The sequence below is a fragment of the Seriola lalandi genome, unplaced genomic scaffold, assembly GCF_002814215.2.
Source record: "Seriola lalandi dorsalis isolate HSWRI2012SDOR001 ecotype SW California unplaced genomic scaffold, Sedor1 jcf7180002054569, whole genome shotgun sequence".
Taxonomy (NCBI): domain Eukaryota; kingdom Metazoa; phylum Chordata; class Actinopteri; order Carangiformes; family Carangidae; genus Seriola; species Seriola lalandi.
In genome coordinates this window covers 978,111-987,655 of record NW_019525122.1, presented here as the reverse complement: position 1 = coordinate 987,655, position 9,545 = coordinate 978,111, and the positions used below count along the sequence as shown (strand labels likewise).

General features: G+C 40.7%; 1 protein-coding gene across 1 annotated transcript in view; it reads right to left on the bottom strand.

Annotated features, from left to right (window-relative positions):
• Positions 1 to 4,011, bottom strand: part of LOC111662739 (neuronal acetylcholine receptor subunit alpha-3-like) — a 16,957-nt gene extending 12,946 nt beyond the window's left edge. The window contains exon 1 of the mRNA XM_023416700.2: positions 3,801 to 4,011. Within this exon, the coding sequence (XP_023272468.1) occupies positions 3,801 to 3,858 (58 nt within the window). The 5' untranslated portion in view covers positions 3,859 to 4,011. The remainder of the gene's footprint in view (positions 1 to 3,800) is intronic.
• Between the last annotated feature and the right edge of the window lie 5,534 nt (positions 4,012 to 9,545).

Genomic DNA, 9,545 nt, shown 5'->3' with positions numbered 1-9,545 from the left:
GGGGGGGGTTGGTTGCAATAATCACATGACAATCGTGTTAAGAGGATCCTCAAGCCACCACACAGTCCTTAAGCCACACACACACACACATACATGCGCGCACACACACTGATCGCCTGTCAGACTTTAATGCAACTATATTGCTTCTGGGAGAGAAACCAGAGAGCTGTTCTGTAGTTCCAAGCTCAGAAGAGCATTTAAGTCTGGCAGAGGAGCAAATATGCTTGATGATGCTGCAATGCAAGCAGAACAGTCGATACAAGCAGACTTAGATAAAAGCTACAGAGGCTTAATATAAACCATTTTGAATACTGGTGAAAGAAACATTAGATTTTTTTCCCCTTCATTGGCCACGCTGCAACCTCCATTGATCTAAAACATTCAGTTGTGATTCAGTTGAGTATATACATATACATATATATACGTATGTGTGTGTGTGTTTTTTTTTTTATTATTAGCAGCCTGCACTTGCTGCTGTCTTGAAAATGTATATCCTCTTTATACTGTCAACATGCCGCCGCAGCCTATTAAAATGCACAGTAAAGTGAGATAAAGGGTCAAGCCTGAAACATAATGCGGATCAGATCAGAATAATGCAGACATGGCTTCTGCTGTAGATGATGCAAGCAAAAGGTGCTTTGGGGAAATGCATCATGCAATTTCACTAATTTTAATCTCAAACTTTAAGGACCCTATGCTGTCCTTAAAATGTTGTTGTGCACCAGTCTATCCCAAAGGCTGTGACTTCATTTTGAATGTCATATATCCAACTACGAACCCCCTGCTGTACATATCTCTCCCTCCTTGCCTCCAAGCCACTCCAACCAGATTCTATTTTTGACTAAAACGCCCAAATCCTATGGACTGCAGGATCAGCATTTCCTCTGTTATGGGGACAAATCACTCGATCCTGGATGGCAGAAGACAATACCTTCTGTAGCCCACTAATCAGACCCCCACTGGGAGTGTGTGTGTGTGTGTCAATGTGTGTTTTTCACACACTTATCTGCATACACAGCCCCTGTTCAGAATCATACAAAACCCCCCACAGCCAATGAGGGATTGAGGGAAGGAGGTGGAGGACAGAGTGGGGGGAGAAGAGGAAGGTGAGGGAAAAATCCTTTCATTTTTCTGGCTTTTAGTTAAGTGAACCACCTCTTACTAGCAAGGATACAAAGTTGATTTCCTCTCACTTGAGCAAAAATCTCCTCTGCTGTGAGAGTATTAACACTGTTATCCCTTTTTGTCCCTTTTGAATTTTGCCCAGTTCAAGGGCAAAGCGACAAAGCAGTCCACTGTGGCAAATCCATCCAGCTGAAGAGAATGACAGAGTGAGGCAGAGAAAGAGTGAAGTGAGGTAAGTCTGCATCAAGTTACAGGATGTGTGAAGCCAGTGTCTTTCACATGATGACTGAAGCGTGACAATGCGAAGACAATTAGTGCTGCTCCCACGGGTCGACTGAGAGTACCACATCTGGGACATGCTCGCTGTTACACTCAAGAAGTCACAACATTTTCCTACAACATAGCTTGGATTCAATCTATAGCCAGAATAATCACACCTCCTACAGTCTCTGCTGTATCTCCTAGGTCAGTCCCAAGTAAAGTATCTGTTAGTTTAAGGTAAAATGAAGAAGACTTGGGTGTTTAATATGAGCAGCAATACCTATTGTGTCTGAACAAAACGAGAAACATGCCACTTATAGGCAACTGCCCTTAAAAAGTACATATTTGATGAAAACTCAGTTAAAAACTGAATCTGACATCTGTATGGTTCCTGAAAAACGTATGAAAATAGCTTTTTTTAAATGTGCAGAGTAACAGCCAAGTAGACAAAGCAAGATAGCTAGCTACTGTATATCAAGTGAAAGCTAGCTGGGGAGAATGACAGCTAAAGCCCGCCTTAGCTAAAGCTAAAACTAAATTATTTATGCAGATGTTTTCCTCATAGCTCTTGTCTGTAATTGCAAAAAAGTTTTCTGAATTTAATGGACATAAATATAGGTAGGCCTAATTCAGTTTGTTATTTGTTATTTCACATAACCGCTAATTAAATGAGGCTGGTCAAGGAATAAAACCCAAACCAAAGCTAACTAGCTTAGCAGAGTATCAGGAGCTAGTGAAATTAATATGATTTGGTGTCGTTATGCTACTTTAAATTAAAATTTTAAATGTGTTAATTTATAAATAGATTTTTTCAAATCATCTTATATAACAACAACAAAACAGAGACACTTTAATTCCTATTAATTATTGTCCTTAAATAGTCAGTTCATTTACTTAAACAATACAGTGGATAAGAAAGCTGAAATTGTTATATAGATGTTAGATGATAGACTGTTTTTCAGCCTAAAGATGCATAAAATGAAACCATTACATCTGCTTCAACTTTACTGCCTCTGTAGATAACTATTTCTGCATTTGTAGGACAAAAACTTAAACTTCAGCAACAGAGCATCCACAGAAAAACACATTAAAGTACAGCCCACAATCCAGTGAGCACTTTGAGCAAATATGCTGCCAAAAAATATTTACCACTTTAAAGCTTATTATTGATCCTACACATAGACAGATAGGCTCCCCATTAGGCTGTGGTGCTCCCATCTGTAAAGAAAACTCCTCTTTGTGGATGTGAATGACATGAAATTCAGATTAAAATTACCATTCAGTTACACAGCATAACACAGCATAAAAGTTTTGCTGTGAAGTGTTCATCTAGGCTTTGTTTTGCTCTGGGTCCCCTGGGAGCCACTCAAGGACCCCACTTCAGAATCTGCAGTTTTAAAACACACGGGATTTGGCAGCCGTACGTGAACTAAAGACCTTAGAAAATAAGAAATAGGCCATGGTTTTGGAAACACAAGGGAAGACGAAAGGAGACGAATCACACAGAGAACAAAACAAAATACAGACAATATGTGCCGAAGTGATCCAGCTGTGATTTAATGTCACAAAATACAGACATTAAATTATACTTTTCCTCACAGCTTCCACTGTAACTTTTCCTGCTTGTTAAACCACTGGCAACAATATGCCTGCTGAAATGCCCTTGAGTAAGACAATTAACCCCTACAGCTCCAGAGCCTATACTGTAATGCATTGTACCTAACCCTGACTTCTGACCTCTGTGGGTGGAGGGAGCACACATCCCTCTGCACATCTGGAAGACTCAGGTATGAAATCAACACTGACAGTCAAGGAGCTGCTGTTGGAGAGAAATGTATGTCATCCATGCATTGGCTCGTTTTGTTCATGCATGAGTGCTTCAAGGCAGCTTCAGGGGCACCATCACCATAGCAGATCATCATGTCCTGAGAAAACTGAACCCTGTGTGCATGTTAAAGTATCTTGTTTGAATTATTCCGTGCATACAGATCCGATTAGAGGCCCTCACCACATAGCCTATAGAATAGGAGTGACTCTACAAGTTTTGAGATCATATAGGATATTTAGAGGGGGGGGGGGGGGAAGGGGTGGGGGTGGGGTTCCTGCACTCTCAGAATGAATTGAAAAGAATGTCATTAGTTATCATCAAGATGCCTCGAAGGAAAGATTACCTGAAAATACTGGTTTTCTCGGGCTTTACTCTCTGGATTTGGGATAAAAATCTGTTTTTTTTCGCTGATTTTTCTCTCAGACGCACAAGGGAAGTTCACCTGAGGTGGTAAAACTGATTTCACAGGCAAGGTCAAGAACTGCTCACAGGTCTTATCAGATAAAGTGACGGTATAAAGTAACGAGTACAATGGTACTTTTTGCGTTGCGAGTCCAGCACCGATCCAGGGCGCGCAGTGTCTTACCTTGCGCTGCGACGAGCACCAGCAGGAGCACGTTTGTTAGTTTCCCGGGGAAATTCATCGATACATCGACGCTTGGAGACGCTCCCTGCGGATAAAATATGATGCTGATGAGGGAAGTCTTGTCAGTAACCCACTACAGGCGTCTGCGAAGCCTCAAGATTAGAGCAACATTTTTCCTTTGCGCTCCGGAGCGTGGAGAGGTTGGACTCGCGGTGCGCCCTCCCGACATGGACAACTTCTGCACGTACCGCCTCCCTCCTCCCTCCGTCCGTCCCCGAGTCCCACACTCCCACCCACTCACCCACGGGCAAAACTCAGCGACCTGACTCACAGTGACTCACAGGTGATAAGTTTGGAATAATGAAATGGTTTTCAGCCATGGCTCTAACCGGTTCTGCCAGTTCCACTGCAAAAATATCCATCTTAACAAGTAATTTATTCTCATGTTCATCTATCTATCTATCTATCTATCTATCTATCTATCTATCTATCTATCTATCTATCTATCTATTTGTTTGTCTGAACACAGTTTGAGAAAATTGTGTAAAAACATTTCTCTGAAAAAAAAGTTTAACTACAGTATCTCTAACCCAAATAATTATCCCCACATTTACTCAATATAGCTGTTGAGAAAGATGCAACACACACACACACACACACACACACACAAACACACACACACAAGATCACATATTTTCAATGCTGAGCTGTAAATGACCTATTTAGTCACTTAATTGATTTTGTACGCATAACAATGTGCAGGCAGCTTAAAGCATTAGCTGCTCTATAATAGAGTCTCGAAGGCTACACTGTCTGCCCAGTTCAAATAATGGAAAGCTATTAAAGCATAGCAGCACTGCATGGAATTGCACTGGAACTATTATTCTAGAGTATGCAAGTCCAGACTGATTACTATATCATCTTTAACATCATGTTTAATGATTAAAAAAAAGGCAGTAGTAATGTGGTTTTCAACATCATACCTTTCAGGTGAGGTAAATATTCAAATTCCTTTCTTTCACTGAAACATCTTTATTTATTTATTTTTTTAGCTCTGTCCTTTGTAAATATAAAGGAGCTTTTACCCCATCACTGGAAAAAAACAATAAGCATCAAAATATCTTCTTTGTTTGAAATTTCATAATTTGTCTTTTGTAAAACTGAGTCAGACAAGTACAGTGTGTTGTTTTAGAAGTCAACAAATAACAGGATGATCAGAAATAGCTTTTAGTTGATTTGTCCCTTAATATTTCATGAATTCAAGCATGCACATTCAAGTATGAACACACACACAAATATCTTACACACACTTATTATATACATGCACACCTGTGTGGGAGATCAAAAAGAAATGACTTTATTTTTCTTATTTCACTTCATGCAGAGCAACATATATGAAATTGTTGAGGACAAACACTTTTATCATGTTAAACACAGGTTATTGCATGTTTTCCTCCTGCAGACTCCCACTGCTCTTATAATATGAAAACTGGACCAGTGTACCTGGATGGAATGTGTGCCGCAAGCCTTTTGTAAAAGTACAAATTGCCTAGCATGTTAGCAGCCAGCAGGTCAAGAGCCAAGAGGCTGAAGGCAGGTGGAGCTGCTCGGCCCTCAGTTCAGTTAGCTCTGTTGTGGGGAGTGAAGTCGACTGAGGTTGTTGTTCAGGCTCGGAAGGGAAAAGCTGCGGTGATTAACTGCTGCACATGGGCCGGTGGGAACCGGCAGGGGAGACAGAAAGTGAAGTATAAAGAGAGGTTTGATGGGAGAGAGAAGAGGCAGAGAGGGTGTGATCGGTTAAATTAAAGGGATATGGACGGCTAATAAAGAAATACATTTAGATTGGCTGATGGTGAAATGTTAATTGATGTAGTGAGAAGAGAAGAGAAGAGAGGAGAAGCAATTTTGTCTGCCTGATGTGCTCCAGTGTGACAGAGCCAGTGAATCTATTTGCAGAAATGTATTTTTTGACTCAGCAAGATGAAGAGAAAAGCTGAGGACGAGTCTCCACCCACCGGTCCGGTCTGGGGAGAAACAGGAGGTCTTTTCTTTTTGTCTTTCGTTCACACTCTGTAGTTCTTTTTTTACTCCAGTTTTTCTCTCTCTTTTCCTGTTGCAGCTTTTCTCTCCATCCTTTTTTTTACCAACACCTTAATCACAGTAAGTCCACTCCCAAAAGTCACATGAGAGATACTGCCCGCAAGATAGTGATGGACATTTTTAAAGAAGCCCTTATGACATTTAACACTAAAAAACAAACATTTGGAGGTGTTTTCCCACAGCGTTGAGCTTTGAAGATAAAAGGTCAACCAGTGACCTTTGTCATTCATTGGATATTTTTCCCTTTAATTATATAACTATGTTATAAGGACCAGAGTGACCAAGCCTTGTCTTTGTATGAAACTGCTTTGATTTTTTTCCACTATATACCAGTTTTAAAATCTTATTATTTACAAGTCTCAGGAACGTACAGAGGGCATTAAAACTTTTCTGACTTTCTGATGTTGTTGCTAGAGGCAGATGTTTTATTGTTGAAATATGCACTGTGTGTACAAAATATTTGCATCTTCATTGTCTTGTTTAGTTTCAAGCAACTTTTGGAGAACCTACATCTTAAATGTCTTAAAGCTGAAAAGTTCCTTTGCTCAACTCATCTGCTTCTAATCTGCATGTCTTATGTGATAAGCTTCAATTTAATTAGGGAATTAAAGAGGCTTTACTGGGAATCCAAAGCCTCAAGGAATAGAGCAAGTGTCCCTAATAGTTTGTACCAACTATTGTGCCACTGTATGAATTGTAATAATTGTGTTTTTAAAAATGATATCAGCTTTAATACAGCAGATGGATGACAAGGACTGGATTCAAGCATTGTTTTGTGTGTGTACACATTTATCAACACATGTATGCACCTACGTTAGATCCAGCAGAGAAAGAAAGTGAGAAGGAGATAAGGTGTGTGAAAAGTGTGATTTCAAACAGGCAGAGCATCTGCAGCGATGCAGGAGTTAGTCAGGTTCACAGAAGAGAGAAGATTGCTCTGTAGTGTCACAGTCAGTCTGCTGGTGTTTTGGCACCATCTCCAACCGAGGTGACATCCCCAGCACTGCTTACCCTCTAACAGGGCAGGCAAACAGAGAAAAACACTCTCTTACCATCCTGCTGCTTTTCGCTCTGTCACCTCTCTCTCTTTTTTGTCCGCTGTCCCGTGTCTTTCCCCGTACGATCACACAGCCAGATGCACTGTTGAGTAACAGCAGGCATCTGGTCGGACAGCTCAGACAAAGCAGAAGGACCTCGCGGGCCCGATGGAGACAGCAAAGCAAAAGGAAAAGGGCAAGTGTACTTGCAACAGTGTGTGTCAGACAGGACTGTCCTGGCTCATCCACATCAACCTTGTGCACTGTTGTTCCCTCCTTAACTGAATCTGTTTCAGTATTATCTCTTTATTTTCATCCTCTCTCACACTTTTTCCTGCGTTTGATGTCTCATCTTCATGGATCATACAATGCCCTCTTGTTTGATTCTTTCCTCTCTGCCTAAACGCTCAGATATGTCTCTCTTCTGTTGAAATGTAAGCAATGTTTTGTTTTCTATAATAGACCTTTTTCACGGCAGACATTTCATACAGACAGATTATATTACTACCTGCTGCACTGTATTAATTGCTGGACCAGAACACTTTTTAATGTTATTCGTTCCACCTGTGTTATGACAGGTCAAAATCTCTGCTGTGAGTAAGGTTTATTAAACGAGAATATATTAAAGGCCCCAAGAAAGGGACGGGTGAAGGAATTGCTTTATTAGGAGAGTTTAAAACTGCATGATATAAAAGGGCAGAGCACAAGTGGGTTTAGTCTTTCCATGTCTAATTAAGTGCACTATTAGTTCTTGGTCACACAATCACCTTTAGTCAACCTGTAGTCTGACGTTGCAGCAAACCTGACCTTTAATCTGTATTATTGAACAGGTTGTGTCTGTGGCTAATTTAGCATCAACTTAACCCTTTAATATGCAGTTGTCCCATGTTATTCCCTTTCAGTAGATGCATTTATAACTATTATGTATTTTGTAATATATATTTAACTCTGCAGTCCGCCTCATTTTTATGGTGTGTTTTAGTGATTTTCAGCTCATTATTTTGGTTCTGCACTCATCAACCTTGTTTCCAGGTGTTCACAGTGAAAAAGCTCTAATAAACCCACTGTACCTTACCTATACACCCTGCTCATGTCTCCTAAATTGCATCTGTATACAGCTAATTTGCAACAGCAAATATATTTTGAAGGAAATGCAATGCAGATCAGATTATGTTTTCTATTTACATGGTGAGGAAATGTAGTTCATTGACATACTGTATCTTATCATATCTGTATCTTGCAGGTCACAAAATGTTGATACTGAAAGTGTTGGTAAAGTGGTGACTGACAAGGTATTTTATTTGTATTCTGCCAAAATAGCCAATTTTGGAGTACCATTTGCACTTGTAGTGACTACAGCATTATTAAAGGTTCCCTCACAGCACTCACACGCAGGTTGGAAGAAGATGAATTATTTAAAAGAACTGACTGGCGCACCATTTTTGGTCATAGACAAAATGTAGACATGACAAAATGTAATCTCAAAGTTCAAAACGGAGAGAACGTGTGCTCCTGACCTCTCACCATCTTCCAATTTAACCCCATCTCAACAGTTTAGCCTTCTCCCCATGAATCCCCGTCTTCCTTCTGCTCCATCTAATCCTACCACTCCGCTGTCGCCACCCTCCGCCAACCCCCTTTTTTTAAAAGCTCTCAGCCTTCCCTCTCCTCCCACAGCTCATCCTGCTCTGTCAGTCACGCTACGCTGTGTGACCCCGCTCAACCTTCCAGCATTCACATCCTCAACCCCACCCTTCCCTCCCCAACCGCTCCGCCCTAGCTCTCACAGTTCCCACAAACTCCTCCTCGTCTCTCGCCCCAGACCTATTAACACCGCAGTTTACTTCCTATTTCCATTCATCCAGTCGACCACTATGCACAGTCTGCATGGTCATGCTGTGGCCCGTTGCAGCCACCAGCGACTAATTAAAGTCTTCTCACTGTTCAAATCACAGTTATCTGATTAAAGCCCTCTGTGCTAATTAAACTGCCATCTCTCTGTGCCATGTTTTTTCCCACAAAACTTCCCTCATTCTTTCTCCCTCTCTCTGCGTGTTTTCACACACACACGCTCATATGAATCTATAGCTACAACATCACTATTATATATTGTGACAATGTGTTTACACTCATGTAAACAACTCCATTCTGCTTTACGTCTTTGTTCTCTCAGTGCTCGTCTCGTTCTCTGAATGACCAGCAGTGTCATTTTCAGTTAAACGGCAGCAGCCTGAAGAGCCACGCGAAGCTTACTCATTATCTGGTCCACTCATGTTTGTCCTGAGATGTTGATGATGAAATCTGAATGATTGTGCTTCTTGTTGCGGTCAGGGATGATCTGCTCACCAAAACTTGAAGTGATTTTTAATCAGTTTGAAATGTATTTGGAACATTTCAATAATAGCCCTTGCAATCCTCGCTGGTATCCTGAGGGAAAGTGTCAAACTGGAGTATTCAGTCATTTTCTTATTTTGACTCTTATTGCAAGATATCTGCAAAAATAACGTTTTTTGTAACAAACTGTTTTGCATAACAGATACAATATAGATGTGTCTTGGTGACACTGATATTTGAATCTAATTTTAGAGATTTTAGACTTAACATTAAA